The sequence below is a fragment of the Sus scrofa genome, chromosome 13 (genome assembly GCF_054392235.1).
Source record: "Sus scrofa isolate SSC_HxYL_T2T_F1_AM1 chromosome 13, Sscrofa_HxYL_maternal_Yorkshire_Landrace_v2.0, whole genome shotgun sequence".
In the NCBI taxonomy this organism is placed as follows: Eukaryota; Metazoa; Chordata; class Mammalia; order Artiodactyla; family Suidae; genus Sus; species Sus scrofa.
Genome location: NC_139395.1, coordinates 114,363,840 through 114,383,065, shown reverse-complemented (window position 1 = coordinate 114,383,065; position 19,226 = coordinate 114,363,840). Strand labels below are relative to the sequence as shown.

General features: G+C 42.3%; 1 protein-coding gene and 1 long non-coding RNA gene across 10 annotated transcripts in view; one reads left to right on the top strand and one right to left on the bottom strand.

The window, feature by feature from the left end:
- Positions 1–789: 789 nt before the first annotated feature.
- The window catches only part of SCHIP1 (schwannomin interacting protein 1), a 776,793-nt gene continuing 758,356 nt past the window's right edge, over positions 790–19,226 (bottom strand). For 6 of the 9 annotated variants that reach the window (XM_021069725.2, XM_084990104.1, XM_084990107.1 and 3 more), the window contains 5 exons: positions 11,287–11,404; positions 9,545–9,742; positions 8,525–8,648; positions 5,350–5,443; positions 790–1,426 (listed from right to left, as the gene is read on the bottom strand). In XM_021069725.2, the coding sequence (XP_020925384.2) occupies positions 1,375–1,426; positions 5,350–5,443; positions 8,525–8,648; positions 9,545–9,742; positions 11,287–11,404 (586 nt within the window). In that variant the 3' untranslated portion in view covers positions 790–1,374. Of the gene's footprint in view, positions 1,427–5,349; positions 5,444–8,524; positions 8,649–9,544; positions 10,082–10,540; positions 11,405–19,226 lie in introns of those variants that run through there. The other 3 variants (XR_014824245.1, XR_014824246.1, XR_014824247.1) reach the window with 3 other exon arrangements.
- On the top strand, positions 7,125–11,981 carry LOC146397560 (uncharacterized). The gene is made up of 2 exons (XR_014824248.1): positions 7,125–10,014; positions 10,619–11,981. It is a non-coding gene; the product is annotated as an uncharacterized LOC146397560 (long non-coding RNA).

The following is a 19,226-nucleotide window of genomic DNA, read 5'->3' as shown; positions in this document are numbered from 1 at the left end:
ACATCTATCTTCACATTACATCATGGGCCTTATAATGAAACCAGGTGGTCTGTGGGTGGTTCTGGAATGCTGATTGCTCATCTCTGCTTTAGTGTATGGTTCTCTAATACATGTGCGTACATTTGCTCATTACACTGATTTTCTGAAACTTCCTACCTATGGAGAAATAGTCTGTAATCTACTTTAGACTTGGCATTTTTCTTCATGAGACCAACAGAAATGGTTAAAATGTGAAAATTGGCAACAACCGACCTTGAGAAAAGTGTAAATGCAGGTGTCATTGGTTCATGTGGCAAATATGGTAAATGCAGGGGCTTTATTTGGCCATACCCACAGCTTGTGGAAGTTCCTGGGCCAGGGATCGAAACTGTGCTACAGCAGCGACCTGAGCCACAGCAGTGATAGTGCTGACTCCTTAAGCATGAAGCCACCAGGAAACTCTGGTAAATGCAGTGGTGATGCAGTCATTAGCTCTGACAAGACCATAGCTATTAGATAGTAAAGTACTGAAATTCCAGACTAACTCTCAGCAGAAACAGAGCAGCTGGCTCTGATGTTGCCTTCTTTGGCGAGCGTGTACACACACACACACACACACACACACACACACACACACACTCCTAGGCCCTCCACAATCTCCCAGGCAATTCACTGCCCAGCTTGTCCTCTGGAGCCCTTTGTCTTTTCACCTATACAAGCTTCCTGGTGGGGATGTCAGTTGAGAAAGAGTGAAGAGGGAAGACATAGAGCCAGGGTGAGGCTTGCTAGTGAGCAAAAAGACATATCCTATGAAACAAAGTTTTAATTTTTATTTTACATATTTATACATAAAACTTTTAAGGAACCCTCTGAATCCAACAGAATGTTAATAGCACATCTAAAAATGAACTTCAGGTAGTCAACATTCACAAAATGTTGAAAACTGATTCAAATGTACATATTACGGAGAGCTACAACTTCACTACGAGGCAGGCATGTATTTTTTGACTTGGATAGCACCGTCATTTACAGTTCTTCTTTAAAACTACAGTGAAGAATGAAAGCAGTCAATGGTAAAATACTGCTCCAACTCAAAATCTCTAAACAAATAAAAATAAAGTTAAAACTACCCTCTTTTGATTAACCATGATTTGTGATGGTGTAAGTCCTGTACAGTGTTTGTAACAGTATTTTTTTAAAATGCCTGATATTTAGTGGCACAGTACAAAAATTAAAATAAATTAAGAAGCAAAGGCCAATCACTGGACATTAAGCTTCAGACATTATCAATGACTAACACTGATGTTTGTTTCTGCGCCACCTTTAGCAACAGCACTTTTACAACCACAGAAGCAAAAGAAATTCTAGCTTGTCCTCTGGTTGGATGGCTTCTTTTCACTTTGCAGGCATTTTCTCTGCCATGTGCTTCTGCTGACTCTCGGCATGTCTGTAAAATGAATAATACAGTTTTTAGTGCTAAGAGGAAAGATCCAAATTGCTTTCCTGTTAACAGCTAAACACCCTCCAAACTGAGGTTCAGAGCTATGGTGAAATCAAGAGAATCAACAATTCAAATGGATTTGCCTTCTTCAATTCAATTCAATTTTATATTCTTTGTAGGAGTCCTTTTATTGGATTAACCTGAGACACGTAGTTATCACCATGTGTTGAAAAATGAAAGGAGAAAAGTGACTAGGATCATTTCTTCCACAAAGGTTTAACGTGCCTTTTCTCTACCAGGCACTGCTCCTGGTGCTAGGAATTTGGTGGTGAGCAGACAATGAAATCTTTGTTCTCGTGGAGCATATATTCCAACAGAAAGAAATAAAGGAACCAACAGCAAACAAGGAAATAGCAGAAAGAAAATAAGTGCTAAGCAAAAAATCAAGACAGGTGTTGTGATAGAAAGTAACTATGTAACCGCTTTACACATGCACACACAGATGCTAATATAAGTATTAACAGAGCTCCTGTTAATAATACAGTAATCCAATTTCATTCTTACAAAGGCTAATGTCTTCCTAACAAATGGCATCCTTTGGGGACAGAAAGATTTTCCACATTTGCAAACTCCTCTCTCCTGCCCCTGCACCCCCCGCCCCGCCAAATCAGTCATAAGAGCATGATCATGGCAGTGAGGCAGCAGCAAGGCAGGGTAAGGCTTCTTACGCATCAAGCCCTCTTATGGCCTGTGAGCCCAAAGTTGGGCCAACCAGCAGCTGGCCAGTGCAGGTGGAGTGGGAGGATGGCCAAGCTGCTCACATCACTCCAATGGGCACTCATTAAGCATCTTCCCAGAGAGTGGTAGGGTCTGAAGGCTGTAAAAAACAAATGTTTGGAAGGAGGATCTTAGGAAATTATAAATGTTGCAAGAGAAAAGGATCTAAGGGTGTGGTTTCCAGTTGTAATCAAAGCTCGGGGTAGTTTTTGTGTGCTGCCTAGATTGGGGTAGTCAATGACATCAAGTCTAACTCACTGGTATTATGCAGAATGTCTCATATCCTTGGTACAGGGAAGACAAACCACAAATACTTTCAGAAATAGGGAAGTGACAGCAGTGTCCTTGCCACATGCAGCAGCCCACAAATAATTGGTGCTATTCATTTAACAATAAAGGGATACAGGAAAAAGATACCAATAGCACTCTATTCCTAAAAAAAAGTATGCCTTTTAGCAGATCATCTCTTTTATGTGTGTAAAAGAACCTTGATCATTTTCATAAAGTTGCTCATGACCCTCACTTGAACAAATTCAGCTCAAGAAATATTTTGATGCCCAGGGGCGAAGATTCCATGGTAGCTAATTAAACTGTAGTTCTTACAGCAGTTTTAAAATATGTATCTGCGTCTGCTGGCGTGTGTACACACACAACAAGGGGTTTTCTGAGAGAGAAGGAAGGAACAGATGGGCAATAGCTTTGGAAAATATTGAAAGTTGGGTATTATTCTGAGACGTGCATATAGGGGTGAATTTCATTAAACTTTTAAACAAAGGAGGGAATGGGGGTTTCAGTGCATAAAACTAAAAGATTCTCATCACCTATTTATACACAAGTCTTTATCAGGATTTATTTCACTGAGCCCCACAAGGACTCCTTTTTCTCAACAACTATTGAGGACCTATTATGTACCTGGTGGGTCCTGTCTTAGGCTCTCAGGACACAAGCAATGAAAGAAAATAGTGTCGTTTCTGCTTTCAGGGGATATATAGTCAGGTAGGGAGAGACAGCAGACAATCAATATAACACAATGATTAGGCTCCACCTGGGATGGATGCTCTGTTGCCAGGAGCACAGAGAAGAAGGTCCTACCCATCCTGGGCAGTGGGGGTCAGGGAGCACTTCTCCAAAAAGGCAGCATCCGAACCAGTGATCCTCAAATTAGGCTGAGCACTGGAATCATTTGGAGTGCTTTAAAAACTTCTAATTCACAGGCTTCTCCACAGAATAATTAAATCAGAATCCCTGGGAGTGAGCCCCAGGCATCAATATTTTAAAAGCTCCCCAGGTGGTTCCAATGTACAGCCAAAATTGAGAGCCACTGATTTGAACTGACTGAATGGTGGGAGATTGACAGGTGAAAGGGACAGGGCCTCCTAGAAGCCATGCTCTCAGCCTTTTGAGATCTGGATGCAAAACTCTGGGAGTGCTACCTTTAGGGACGTTTAAGTCTCCTCAGGTTCCTCATGAGCAAAATTATATTTCTGCAGCCAGGAATAGACACAGAAACTTCTCCCCACCTGCTCTAATTTAAAGGGTTCCTCCAATACCTTTAAATTCATGACTCCTCTCCTTTGAACCCAATGGTTCTGCCTGCCCCTCTCCTATGATCACACCATCTGAAGGTATAAACAAAATACACTGCAAAACTAAGCAATAGCTTAACATTTTGAGAGAAAGGAAGGAGCCTCTGAATGTTGTCTTTGCAACAAGGAATGCCAACACTGCTCTGAAGGGGCAGAGGAAGGGTCTCTGTCATCATAGGAAAGTCACAGAACTGATGAAAGAGTTTATGTGTTTTTCAGAAGATGCACGTCCCAGGTGAATATGTCATTAGTGATTTCCCATACTCTTAATCCCTATATGCAAATGTCTTGGCCTAGCAAACAGGGAGGTGTCTTACAATTGCTGGTGCAGTGCCTGAATACATCTATAGGGGGCAATAATAGTATGTGAGTGTTACCATGCAGTGTTACTGTTTACTGAGATGCAGGCAAATGTGCTAAGAAGGTATGAAAGGACCTTCTGTTTTTTGTTTGTTTCTGGTTTTTGTTAGGAGTGAAGCAATAAAACATGCAAAGCATACAAAACAGAGTACTGCCCATAGGTCTTCAAAAACAAGCCTAAATATAGTTCTACAGCATTTATTTTGCAACCCCAACTATTTTTACCAAACATTGCACTTAGAAAAATATTTTATCCAGGTGTTACACATTGAGAAGAGGTCCCTGTGGTAGGTGCTGAGAGTATTTTCAGTACATATGTTTTTCAGCTTCTCTTGGATGGTTCTGGATCATATGGTTAATTCCTTATGTGACTGTGACCAGCAGTGTACTTTCTTCCCCTGGGACCCTTCCACTCTCTGAATACCATTTCTGGGATTAATAGTAATTGTGTCCTTGTGGTTTAAAGATTTCCTATAAACTGTCTCAGAAAAAGTGCCATTGTAAATATGAAATCACAGGAATGCATGCCATATTTCATGTGTTTTATATCCTTGTGGCGATAGGCTTTTTTTCACAAGGAAAACTATGAAGAAACCCAAGATCTTGACCAGCATTAGCTTTGTTTCCTTATCCCCTAGGGAAGGAAACATTCTTTACCTCTTTATAGAGGCGCTTGGAGTCAGGCCCAGGTAGAAATTCAAGCCCTGGAGTTTCCCCATGGTGAGAGCAATCTGGTGGTACTGGTGCTGTGGAAAGATGCCAGTGTCCCCCCCCTCCTGGGCATGGCAGATGCCATCAAGAGTTGGGTCATAGAACAACAAGGGCTACTTGGTGGCAGCCACCATGTTCTGGAAACATGCCAGCCTGGCACGGCTTAGGGATGCCTCCCCAGGGGACAGTCCTTCAGGGTAAAGTCCTCCTAGGCCAGAACTGCTGACCTGATGTAGGTGGGGGGGCAGGGTGGATGAAGTTCTAATGCACTGACAATCCCCCAAGGGCAGAGAAAGGTTATGAAGAAGCAATGCATTTGAAGAGGAGCAGTTCGGCTGTTTCCCCTCTATCTGAAAGCTGACACCAGCTGAGATTAGGTGAGTTACTCATGAAGTAAGGGAAGAAATTTTCTGCAGCTCGCTCTTGCCTTAATTCTTAAACTTTAGGCCATCTGGGGCTTCTTTCCTTCTTTAGAAGTGGAAAGGCACCACTGACCTGGTCAAGTCTTCAATGTCCACCAGCATGGCGTCTTGCTCCGTGTGCAGCTCATCCCGGATGAGGAGCAGCTGGACCAACTCTTCATTCAAGCCTTGGGCAAAGAAAGGACAGCATTTAGAGAGAGCTAAAACTGCAGCGAAATCGGGATATGAAACTATTTATGGACCAGTACATATGTACCACCGATGCACACACATATACAAACAGCTACCCAGAGTAGGAAAGAGTTTTTGCTAAAATTTAGAATCCCCACTTTAGCCTCTCATGAGCCCAGGAGAAGTCACCAATTTGAGAGCATGACTGTTTGTATAATTACAGAAGTGCTGGAAGAAAAGGAGGATGAAGTCTACCCAATTACTTTCACATCCGAGGGGGAAAAGAAATTGTTAGTTGTTAGGAAAAGGGCCTATTAGAAGAATTGGGATTTTGTTTTGAGGAACTGTGAACAAAGATGTGGGGGGCAGTATGCCACTGTTCACCTTCAGGGTGCTCCTGCCATGCTGGGTGCTGGAGGGGCCGCATCACCTGATGGACCACGTCAGATGCCCAAGTGGAGAAAAGGGCACCTCAGGGATGCTCAGAGGCTTCCTGGGGCTGAGCAAGGGAGCAGCCCTACATGCAGGCTGTTCTAGGAAACAGTAATGTCTAAAGATACATATGTGAGACCTGAAGAAATAACTCCTGAAGTCTCTGGACAATGGGGGCTGAGGGAAATATTCCTTAGGATTTATACTGGGAATAAAATACATGGAAACATCTATACTTCCTGAAATCAGTGCACTGGGTTCATCTGGCACCTGCCCTTGAAAAATATGAACAAGCAAGGGACTCTTTCATGCTTTTCCCCTTCAGATTGGCAAAGAATGAAAGCTTTGAGGTCTGGACATAGGGACACATCAGGGAGAACATTCATTTAGCAAGACTCTGGGCCCAGAAACAAATGACAGGGAGGGAGTATTCAGAGAGGTCCTCCTTGGAAATGCTTTCAGAGATCCTGACTTCAAATGATGCATTTATTTGCCCTTAGTTATGACTAGTTTTCAACTTAGGAAAGGGAGAAAAATAAATCATACAAAGAGGTCTAAAACTTCATCTACCTCTGAAAAGGACTAGACGGCAAAGCCACTATTTGACAGTCCAAGGAACCTGCTTCAGTCGTAAAATATCAGAAAGCCTTTTAAGTCCTTGAAAGAATAAAACTCTCAGTAATTTATTCTCGACTAAAATTAAAATGCAGTAGAATTTTAAAAAAATCCTGTGAATCTATGGCTTCTTACTTAAAATGTTAAATCCTTTCTCTTGATTTTAAAACAATACTGAAGGTATTAACTTGCCACTGAATACATCCAATTTTAGTTTTTTCAGTGGGTTCTTAGGGTGGCTTTTTATACTGACATTCAGTTGAGCGCCTGCACAGTACATGGTAATGTTTTTCCCACATAAAGTTTTAAATTTTTTATCATGGAAATTTTCAAATGATACAAAAGAGAATAGTTTAATGAATCTGCCTGCCCCATGCATCCATCCAGCTTCAACAATTATCAACTCATGGCCAGTCTTGACTCATCTATCTCCCTTTCTCCTACTGGATTATTTTAAAGCCAGTTTCAGATATGTATTATTTCATCTGTAAATGCTTCACTATGTATCTCTAAAGACAAGGCTCTTTTTTTTTTAATACCATAACTACAATACCTTTATCATAAATGGATAAATATTTATTGAAACATTTAGCCAGTGTTCAAATCCCACCCTCCTTGGCTCCTAAATGCTTTTTTTTTTTTTTTTTTTTTTTTTTTTAAGGGATACACCCATAGCATATGGAAGTTCCCAGGCTAGAGGTTGAATTGGAGCTACAGCTGCTGGCCTATGTCACAGCCACAGCAATGCCAGATCCAAGTGCGACCTACACCACAGCTCAAGGCAACGCCAGATCCTTAATCCAGGGAACGAACCTGCATCTTCATGGATACTAGTTGGGTTCGTGACCACTAAGCCACAGCGGGAATTCCCTAAATGCTCTTTTGTAATTGGTTTGCATTTGGTTGGTATATCTCTTCTTAGGTGTTTTTAATCTATAAGCCTGCAGACTTTATGGGCTCATATGTTACAGAGGCTGGAGGGCTTGTGAGTTTATCTGGACTAACCAGCTGCCCAAGTGAGCTTTCTCTCTCTTTCAATGGCCCAACAGCTGCCCTTCTCTGTACAGCCAATTACTTCGAGTGAGTGCCACTCACCAGCCCCCTGCACACTGCCAGCAGAAGTCCTTCTTTATTCTGGGAGTGAAAGAGCCACGCTTAATCCCTTATAGTTTTCATGTATTAGTTATATATACTTCACTACCCTAAGTCCTACAAAATAATTTGAATTTGATTTGATGACCTAAAATGAATGTATATACAAGTAAAGCCAAATGTATAACTGTATAATAAGTGATTTTTAACAATTAAATTGTATTCTGCAAATAGATATGCGAACCAAATATATGCCTGGCACTCTGCTAGGAGCTGGGGATTTCAGAGGAATAAAAAGGACCTCTAGCCTCTGTGAACTTTGAAAACTTCTTATAAAGTTTCTTAACATTTTATGGTTAAAAAAAAAAAAAAAAGGAAGTTTGCTTGTGGCATAGCGTGTTAAGGATCCGGCATTGCCATAGCTGTGGCACAGACTGCAACTGTGACTTCAGTTTGAACCCTGGCCTGGGAACTTCCATGTGCCACAGGTGCAGCCCAAACCCAAAACAACCAAAAACAAAAACAAAAACAAAAGCCTTGTGATTCTCTCCTTTTCCTTGCAAATACACAGGAGGACCCCAATGAAATGTACCCAGGAACTGAATCAAGGAAATAGTACTATCCATCCCATTATATTTTACACTTAATATCCCCCCCCTTTTTTTAAGAAAAAAGTTATATCACTGAATAAGTATTAAGCCAGAATGTGATGTACATCACAGGCAATCCGCTAAGAGATTGCAAAGATACAGAGAAATCTCACCCTTCATATAGCCAAACAGATAGAATCATTGTGTGCATATTACAGTAACTAGTCCTCAAGTAGGAGGATTTGACAGCACCCTTGTCAAACATAGTTCATCGGAAATTCACTTGCCAGTTGGGGTGACCATCTGTGTTAGCTTAATATCCCATTTTCCAGGACATCTTACACTTACTTTCTATCTGGGAATGGAGATCATTGACTATCACTTGTAGCTGCCCAATAGTCATGTCTCTCAGGTCAGTGGGCTTTAAACTTCTTTTCATCAAGCATTCACTTATATGAGGCATGTGTGGCAGCTGAAGATACAAAGGGAAGAAATGGAGGTGTGAACAGAGCAGCAAGCACACTGAACAGATGACCCAGTTTTCTCCTAAAAGACCCAACTTCATTCACCCACTTCAGTTCGGGTGCCAGGCTTAAAAGCTTTCCCAGTCTGACTTTCCTGGTGTGAAGCCCTACATACATATACCATATCATCTGAAACGCTATTGACATCAAAATGGGACACTCCTCAAATCAAAAGCTTTTGGACTGCTCTTGAACCGAGGCTGCGGCAACTGAGAGTCAACTATTACATCTACAAATGATTACCAGGGAGCTCAAGGAACATCAATGACATGGATAGAATTAATAATATCGGCTATTTATTAATATATAGCATCCTATGAGCACTATGCAAAATGCCTTGAACACTGTTTCCACTGAATTCTCACAATCATACTCTGACCAATGTTATAGATGAGAAAACTGAGACATGATCAGGGCCCCACAGTAGGTCAATGGTAGAGCTAGACTGAAGCGCCAAAGCCCAGGGCTCTTATCCACATTGCCATATTGTCTTCATTGAAAGGTAGGAACAAGAGCTAAAGCAATAGCGAGTTTGCCACAGCAATGGGTTCATAAACTGAGATTGCTTTAAAGGAATTAAAATATTCCCATGACAGCTAGTATTGCCCCTAAGAAACACAGTAGGTATGAATCGAGAGCAAAGTCTACTTTTGTGAAATCTGTTGCTTATGTATCCTTCAGTGATACAGTAGGAAGGAAAAAGAAACAAATATTTCTCAATGACAGTGCGATTTACACATGGTCTTGTAGAAACCCAAGTTTGCATAACTCTGGGAAAGGATGGACAGCCTCAACCACTTGTAGCCACCAAACACTCGCTTGCGTTTGAGAGCTCACTGCTTACGAGATCAGCGACGGGAGACTTTTTCCTGTTCTGTTTTTCCACTTCTACTTGCATTTTGGCCATTGGTTTGGCCATGGCCAGGGCCATTTTGGCTTCAGCTTGCAATTTCTTTTGCCTTGTGAGGAAATCCATGTCATCCAGGGATTCAGATTCCTCTTCAGTAGTGTCTCTATCAGAATAGGAAGAACTCTGTTTGCTCTGCAAAGGGAGAAAGAGCAGCCCTGAGCTTTCTGTGCTGGGTACCATCTTTGGAGATGGGCTACAGCCTTCCCTGAGCCCCTCTGAAAGTGTCCTAGAGCTCCCTCCATTGGTGTGACTCAACACTTGATTTGACCTTGTACCAATCTCAAGTAATATTTTAAGAGTTTATTTTCTCACTGTCAATAAAAGACTCAGATTTAAAAATAAAGAGTAGTGTAATTAATAGGGAGACTATATTTATGAAAAACTAGAGACTTTTTGGAGTTCCCGTCATGGCTCAGTAGTTAACCAATCTGACTAGCATCCATGAGGACACAGGTTCAATCCCTGGCCTTGCTCAGTGGGTTAAGGATCTGGTGTTGCCATGAGCTGTGGTGAATGTTGAAGATGCGGCTTGGATCCTGCATTGCTATGGCTGTGGTGTAGGCCAGCAGTTACAGCTCTGATTCAACCCCTAGCCTGGGAATCTCCATATGCTGTGGGTACAGACCTAAAAAAAGCAACAACAACAACAGCAACAACAACAAAAACCTAGAGACTTTTCTTTGATTCTTACCCTCAAGACTTTCTTTTTTCCCTTTTTTTTTTTTTTTTTTTGTCTTTTTGCCATTTTTAGGGCCGCTTCTGAGACATATGGAGGTTCCCAGGCTAGGGGTCTAATTGGAGCTGTAGCTGCCAGCCTACACAATAGCCACAGCGACGCAGGATCTGAGCCGCGTCTGCAACCTACACCACAGCTCACGGCAACGCCGGATCCTTAACCCACTGAGCAAGGCCAGGGATCGAACCCAAAACCTCATGGTTCCTAGTTGGATTCGTTAACCACTGAGCCACGACGGGAACTCCAGCTCAAGACTTTCTTGAAGTGAACAGGCATGGCAAAATATTTAACCCAGAGCTAAGGTGGTATGTTGCTCCCTGCAGTGGACAGGATCTCAGATGTCCAATGAATTTCTGACATGGCTTTGCATGCAACGACCAGTATGGTTTCCCATTAGTTGATCTTTGGTAAGAAAGACAATGGACAGACTTCAGAGAGAGGAAAGAAACCCAACAACATGCACCCAGGATGATTAAACCATCTTTTGTAATATGTGTGCAAGGAAAATAAGCCAGGCTTAACTCACATGACCTTGCTGGTTTCTTTGAGCAACAGGTTGAAGCGCTTCCCACCCCTGCCCTGACTTCATCCCCTGTCTTTTAAAATGTGGCCCACTGCTAGTCTGTGCTCATATTTCTAAGCCCAGTGGGGAAAGAATGGTGTATATAGCATGTTTTCCTTTATAATTTTTTTAGGGGCTATGTAATTTCCCTTATGGGTTGATATGAAAGGAGTTGCTAACTTTAACAGAGCTAATAGATCCTTCCTAGATCACAGTTTTGATTTTTCATTCACTGTCAAATTTTAGGAGTGTGCCATGTCAAGAAATGTCACATTTCTTTTTTAATCTCTTCAATGTTTCTTCCTGACTAACATGAGAAAAGAAGGCAGATGCCCAGGAAAGCACATTCTGAGCCTCTATGGCAGCTTTGGGACTTACCATGGGAGACAGGGGGGTGTCCAAACTGGTTTCCGTCTTGCTGTCATCAGCATCACTGTCCTTATCGCTGCCGCTGTCATTGACAAAGCATATCTGCAGGTTCATCCCACTCTGCAGGCTGGACAGAAGCAAAGAGGACAGTGATTTCAACTCAGCTCTGTTACCTGGCAGCATCCGAAAGAACTGCCTGGTTTTGCTGATGGAAAGTAGTTTAATGTGTTCTTCACAGGAAGGAGTGACCAATATTATTCTCAACTCATGAATGATAATTTTACAAGAGGAGAAGAAAGATAACTTGATATGCCGATAAATGATAAAGTGATAACTTCAACTCAGAGTGTATTGGTTTTTTCCACACACAAATTCATGTCGGGTGAAAATAAGGCCACCTTATAGCACCCGGCATGCTACCAAACACATAGTTGGGACACAATAAAAATGGGTTGAGACACGGAGTTTACATTTCTGTCAATGGAGATGAATGGGCCCTCAGCCAAATAAGGCTGCCTTGTGTCATCTAGTATCCTGCCCCACAGGGACAATCCAAGGATGCTCATTAGAGCTGGCATCCCAGGGCCACAGCTTTCAGAAGAAAGACTCCTTTTTCCCCCCAAATAGAATAGGGTTGTCCAAAGGAAAATTCTATTTGAGGCAGTTGCCAAAAGGCAACCAAGGGAGCTCATTTATGTCATTAAGAAAACAAACAAACAAACAAAAAAACACACCAGAGGTTCGCCCTAGAGGAACTTAAGGAACCCTCTAACCTGATCAGAAAGGCACAACATTGGAACACAGCAAGGCTCCTTAGATTGCCTCACACACAGAGCCTCAGAGGCACAGACATCCTGGGAGCTCATTATGTTTGTGGCAAATCCAGGAAGCTCCAGGAGGGATGTTGCTGGAAATGTGGTCACAAAGGGCCACTTGGCTGTGCATTTGCTACACACAGAGCCAGGCTCCGTATCCAGCTCTCGGTCCTAACCTTCATTTGAAGTTGAACACATTTCATTACTGTTTGACAACAAAGAGTTTTTTTAAAAAGCAGTTTTCTTAGCATTCCTAGTAGCCCCAGTCTGTGTGCAAGCTTAGAGAAAGAAAAGGCAGAAGGAAACTCTTAAGGAGCAAGGGATTATACGTGATCATATATACCATAAGCTAGGTTTAGGACAGCAGATGTGGAAGCTGCTCCAGTGTTATTACTGTCACAGTGACAAATGCAAAGAGCAGCTGGTCTCACAGGTGGCATTTACATTTGCCTTAAAAAATTCAAATGGGATGTCTCATTTAAAACACTTCTTTGATTGAAAACAATACAAAACTCAGAAAAAAAAAATGTGCTGCAATCTAACAGACGTACTATCATTGTTACATGTTTGTACCGCCACCTATTGTTAATTTCTATAATTACTGCAAGTCCCAGCTTATTTCCCTAGGAAGGAAACAGCAGCATTTCTGGCCCTCCAGTGCAGGCAAGCAAACCAGGCCCCGGGCTGGGCATAGAAGACAACAGGTTCTGCTGTGATTAGCTCAGGGTGCTTGGAGTCAGCAGGACTTAGGTTTTGAATCCTCACTTCTTTCCCTGGGCACATCACTTTATGAACCTCAGTTTCCTCCTCTGTAAAACTGGCTGAATAATTCAGTGTTTTGTAGGAAGAATGAAAAGAGCTCAGAGCTGGACAGAGGGCAGGTCCTCTGTACTCGCTCATTAACCTCCTTTCTCTACTTTCTGAAAGCCTAGACAAGGGAACACAGAATGTTAAAGGTGATATGACTTTGTAAAAGGACCTTTGAGGTCAGCTACTTGAATACCTGGCCTGGTCATGGTCACAGTAATTCCTGATGCACGGTTACCTCTCTGAGAGCGCCCCCAAGCTGCCTTTAACGGTTAGGCAGCTTGGACTTAGTTGGAATTTATCTCTCTTTAACTTTCTTCCTTTGGAATTTTTTTTTTTTTTTTCTGGAGAAACCTATTATGTTCAGGGTATCCTTTGATCTCATATAAATTAAGTTTTAGGAGTTTCTGTTGTGGCTCAGTGGAAGTGAATCTGACTAGTATCCACGAGGATGCATGTTCTACTCCTGGCCTCTCTCAGTGGGTTAAAGATCCAGTGTTACTGTGAGCTGTGATGTAGTCACAGATGTGGCTTGGATCCCATGTTGCTGTGGCTGTGGCTGGCAGGGGCAGCTCCAATTTGACCCCTAGCCTGGGAACTTGCATATGCCATGGGTGCAGCCCTAAAATGACCAAAAAAAAAAAAAAAAAAAAAAAATTAGGTTTTAAAATTTTATTGTCTGTAGTTGGTAAAGAAAACAAACCCAAATCAACCCATTTTTAACTATGAAACTCAAGATCCATGGATTGGGATTGGAAGACAGTGGGAAATAAAAGTGCAAATTAAGTATTTTAAAGTCATATTTTATTTTTTTATTAAAAATTTTTAAAGTCATATTTTAAAATAAAAAGGAATTTCAAATTAAACCTAATTTGAATCTACGATTATATAGCATTTCTTATTTTTTGAATAACTAAAGTCTTGAAAAGAAGTGTCGGGCCACTATATACACAGATTATAAAAATATAAAGTAACCCACGATACCACTGCAAGATAAGGTTTAAAACATCCAAAGATATATATTTTCATTCTGAAGAAAGTTTGATATTAAATTCTGTTGTTCTGTCCCCAAACTGACCTTTTGTGCTAAGGATCAATTCAGACCTAAATCAACCATCCCACACTGCGTTGTGACTCAGGAAAGCCAGAGGAAAAAAGAGGGAAGGATTTAGTAGTCGGAACGAAATGAAAAAACACCTCAGGTAGAAATTCAGAAAATCGCCTTAGAAACACATTATCACCGTGGGAAACTGAGCAGAGCTTCTTACAGGGTGAGACTTATAATTCCTTATAGTGGTAATCACCAAGAATGTTACTCTCAGGAAAAGGAAATTATATGACATAACAGCTAATAGTTCAGTGGGGATTTTAGTAAAGACATCTTAAAACGGACTCAGGTTTCAAGAAGGATTTGTTTGCCTTTAGCTTTTAAGCGGGTTTTAAGATGAAGGCGGCTTTGGGGAAACCCAGCCACAGCTCCCAAGCAGCAGCCGTGGGGAGAGTGGGGCCACCTGGTGCTGCTGAAGCCTCTGTGCTACAAGGTCCAGGAGCCATAACCCCTGCTCGGGCCCCTTTCCATCCGGGGAGGCACGGCTGCTCTGAGGCTCTCAGTATAGCCCCTGGAGCGCCAGACTCCGTCCCTCAGGCTGCAGGGCCTCCCTTACAACCAGGTCACAGTCTTGCAAAATCCAAGCAGTCAGGGGCTAATTTGCGTGGCTCTCTCAGCACAGTCTGAGGTGAAAACAGAGCATGATCCTCTCATTGTTAATTAGTGGGATAATTTAAGGCATCCAACTCAAGGTTCCTTGTAGTTTCAAGTGGCGTTTTGCAGAGTGCTACATGCAAGAGGCTGTTTGACATCTGCCTTGCCTGTGGATTTTATTTCTGGAAGCTCTGTATCCTGGTAATTCCAGAAACCTCTTCTCCTTATGCCATGAAAAACCATGTGGCTTCCCAGAGTTACTGACAGGGAGCCTAGGATCTGCAGAGGGGGTGTTCTGGATGGAGACTGCTCCGAAATACCAAGAGATAAAGACTAGGGATGTCTTCTGGAGGTCTCAGTGTGAGTGAAAGTGGCTTTCTGAGTGACAGTGCCTATTGGTCAGGAGCGGGAAGGCATTTAGTCAAGAGGCTGTTCTGCACCAATGTCTGCTTGACATTTACAGTGAGGAAAACTGTTATTTAGGAAACCCTTGTGGTGACTTCCAACTACCATTACCATTATTAAAATACGCATGGAATGGAGAGAATAATAAAGATGGAAAGATCTTAACTACGAAGAGGCTATCTCAAGAACCTAGCTACATGATATGATGCGTTATAAATACTTTTTTTCCCCCAAAAAATACAGTGATGAGGCCAGTTTACTCCGTGGGAGCAATGATGGAATAGTCCTAAGGTTTGCTGTGACTTCTAGTATGGTGGCAGCATTGCAAATCTGGCTTTTATCCTGGGCCTTGGGTTTCAGTGAGTGGTAGTGGTCTAGTCTGAGGGCTAGATCTGAACTCTAGAACTATTTGGTGCTTTCTGATTTTAGAAACAGGAAGCTCCCAGAGCCAGCTTAGACCACCAATGTCCTTGTAGAAATGTTTATGAGTCTTTCGTTCTATCCCCTGCATTATCCTTTAGTTAACTTCTCCTGACTAGGTGCATTGAATTTGCATTTCAAAAGCACATTTACTGCATTTTCTCCTTGGGCTGTACAACCACCTGTGGATTATGGGCAAGGCAGGGATTACTCAGAGAAGTCAGATAACTTGCCCTAGATCTGTGACAGTGGTCCCAGTTCTTCCCCTCCCTCTATCTGACCCTCTTCAATTAAGACTGCGGCTTCTCCCTGGGCTGGCCTCCTGACCTGCCCTGGACATCGGAAGCAGAGGAAGTGACAGCCTTCTGGTTCTGAGTCTCCCTCCAGGGAACCCTGGCACTGCTGGCAGAACATGTCCAGCTCAGCCTCCAGGCAGATGATGGACTTCACAGCACAGAGCTCAACTGGCAGTTGTCCCAGATGAAGACCCAGGCACCTGAGAGAGCCCCAGACAAGAGCTGGAGAGGCACCTCGCCAACCCGTAGCCGACTGTTGACACACGAGTAAGCCCCATGTGAACCTAGCTCTGATCAGCAGCAGAAATCAATACTTATCATCAGATGCCACTGATGTGGGTAGGTTTTTATTACACATCATCACCGTGGCAACAGATAACTGGTGTAAGGTCATGAAGCAAGAGACAATAGGCTGGACCTCTGGTTTTTTAATCCAGTGGCCTTTTCTTTGTACTAGACTTAATCTCAGGTGTGGATTTATGAGGTTTTGTTCTGAAGGCAATATAATTTTAACTTCATATACCTCCTGTAGTTGCTTATGATTTCAAGGCCATGGTATGGTTTCCTTAAGAAACAGAGTGAGAAGGGAACTTTGAAATGCCTATGGATTTCAAACATGCATTGCTCATCTTCTTTCTAAAACCAGTTTGGCTGTGAGAGCCTCTGGCCCTTGCTGTTCCATTCAGAACAGTTTGTGGCTGGGCTGTTAAATATATATCATTTTTATTTATTTTAATGGATCTTTGATGCATTATTCAAAGGCTTTCTACATAAGGAATATTACATCATTATCTTTTTCTGTTTTATGAGAATTTCAAAGGGGACAGAAAATAAAATGTGGGTGGTAATTACCCAGGGGTAGCTGCAAACACATTTCATTTTTCTAAGGATTTGTTATGAAGAAAGAACATGGGAACTGAGGTTTGGGTAAGGGCTAGATGTACCACACATGCGATGGTGTCTCTGTAGGATATGCTGGGGTGGGTTAAAATGAGGTCCAGCTACTCCTTCAAAAATTGTAAAATATCTTCTCCATTTTCCAAACCTTGTTTCTTACTCTTTTCCCTAATGACTGGCTCATACTGACATTTACCATTAAAGTCACAGAGTTACTACTTATCGTTTTGTTTTGTTTTTGCCTTTTTACGGCTTCACCCACAGCATATGGAAGTTCCTAGGCTAAGGGTCAAATCAGAGCTACCCCTGCCAGCCTACACCACAGCCACAGCAAATGCAGGATTCGAGCCACTTCTGTAACCTACACAATAGCTGATGGCGATGCCGGATCCTTAACCCACTGAGTGAGGCTAGGGATTGAACCTGTGTCCTCATGGATGCTAGTGAGATTCATTTCCACTGAGCCACGATGGGAACTCCTACTTATAATTTTTTAAAAAATTTTTTGGCTGTGCTCATGGGATGTGGAAGTTCCCAGGCCAGGGATTGAACCTGCGCCACAGCAGAGATCTAAGCTGCTGTGCAACACTGGATCCTTAACGTTCTATGCCACAGGAGAAATCCTAGGATTACTATTTAAAAAAAAAAAAAAAAAAAAAGAAAGGAAAGGCAAATTTTCTGTTTCCCAATACTGGTTACTGTGAAAATGTACTGCTATTTCTTATTTTACTTCAGTGAGACTGTATTAATTTTCTCTTGCTAAAGAGTATGCAATGCGTGGGATAATTTGACTTTTAAAAATTTTCTAATTTTTAAAATTAAAATATAGTTGCTGTACAATATTACATGTTACAGGTGTATAATACAGTGATTCAGTTTTTAAAGGTTATACTCCATTTATAGTTACTATAAAATATAGGCTCTATTCCCTGTGCTGTATAATATATCCTTGTAGCTGATTTTATATGTAATAGTTTGAACTTATTCCCCTACACCTATCTTGGCCCTCTTCCTTCCCTCTTCCCACTTGTAACCACAAGTTTGTTCTCTACATTTGTGTCTGCTTCTTTTTCATTATATTCACTAGTGTACTGTATATTTTAGATTCCACATATGTCATATATCATACAGTATTTGTCTTTCTCTGTCTGACTTATCTCACTTAGCATAACGCCCTCCAAGTCCATTCATGTTGCTGTAAAGTGGCAAAATTTTGTTCATTTTCATGGCTGAGTTAATGTGACTTTTAAAAACAAAGAGTGATATTCATATAGCAGGTGCAAATATTGCTTGTCTAACATTTCACACACACAAAAGTACTATAGGTGACTTTTTTTTTTTTTTTGGTCTTTTTGCTTTTTCTTGAGATTCCCAGGTTAGGGGTGTAATTGGAGCTGTAGCCACCGGCCTGCGCCAGAGCCACAGCAACTCGGGATCCAAGCCGAGTCTGTAACCTACACCACAGCTCACGGCAATGCCAGATCCCCAGCCCACTGAGCAAGGCCAGGGACGGAACCCTCAACCTCATGCTTCCTAGTCAGATTCGTCAACGGCTGCGCCACCACGGGAACTCCTATAGGTGACTTTTATAGTGACATTAGAGAGAAAGGATATTTTGACTGTTCATTCATTTGCTCATTTGATGATCAGGCAATAACGTCTCTGCAAACCCCAGGGCAGTAATTAGCTAGGGCTGAGTCGCTGCCTCTCTCTGGCCAGGGCACAGACATTCTAGTGCACCACAGTCCCACCTACTGCCTTGTATCTGGGCTACTTCATTCTTCATGTTTCTTGCTGGCTTCTGAAGGATTATAGTTCGTTAAGTGGATGATGCATCAACCCATATATTAAGTTGATCCAGGAATAGAAACCAGGTCTTCTAACAGGTACCAAATGCTTGGATTATCAAATCATAATACACAAACAGAAATACAGAATATATAGAGCATTGGAAGAGAACTCAAAAACACTGACTAGACACTCCCTATCTTACGTATGAGAAAAGCAATGCTTTCACTACCTGGACATTAATTAGTAAGTAAGGTGTTAACTAAGAAGTGTGAAAGAGCAGGGAATTAACTGCAGAAGAAAGGAGTTCTGGCGCACTGGGACTGGAAGAAGCAAATGCAAAAGAATGGCAAGCCGGCCCTCCAGAATGTGCCCCGAGAATTTAAGGACAGTTTCAAACTCTGTGCTAAAGAGAGGACTGGGGAAAAGGTGGACATCATGCCTCTGCATGTCCTGTCCTGACCCCACAGCTTACAGGAATCAGGCTTTCGGCTTCCTCAGCAAAAGCCAAGGAAGGCAGCTCCGAGGTGGCTGGGGTATAAATGGCCCTCTCTAGGGTGTCTTCTCCCAATCCTGCACATACTTTTTTTCTGCTCCTTTTTCTAAGGCTCGGTAGTTCTGGGCCTTCATCTGTACACATTCATGGGCGGGCTGGCAGGCATCCAACTCCACAGGGCCACAGAATCTCCCACTACTTAAGAAACAGACAGAACAGCGGACTAGCACTCACCAGCTTTTCTCTGGTGAAGCAGCAGCCCCTGTAGCCCGACCCAGTTCTCCAGGGAGCTATAAATACTTGCATTCCTCAGACAGCTGCTG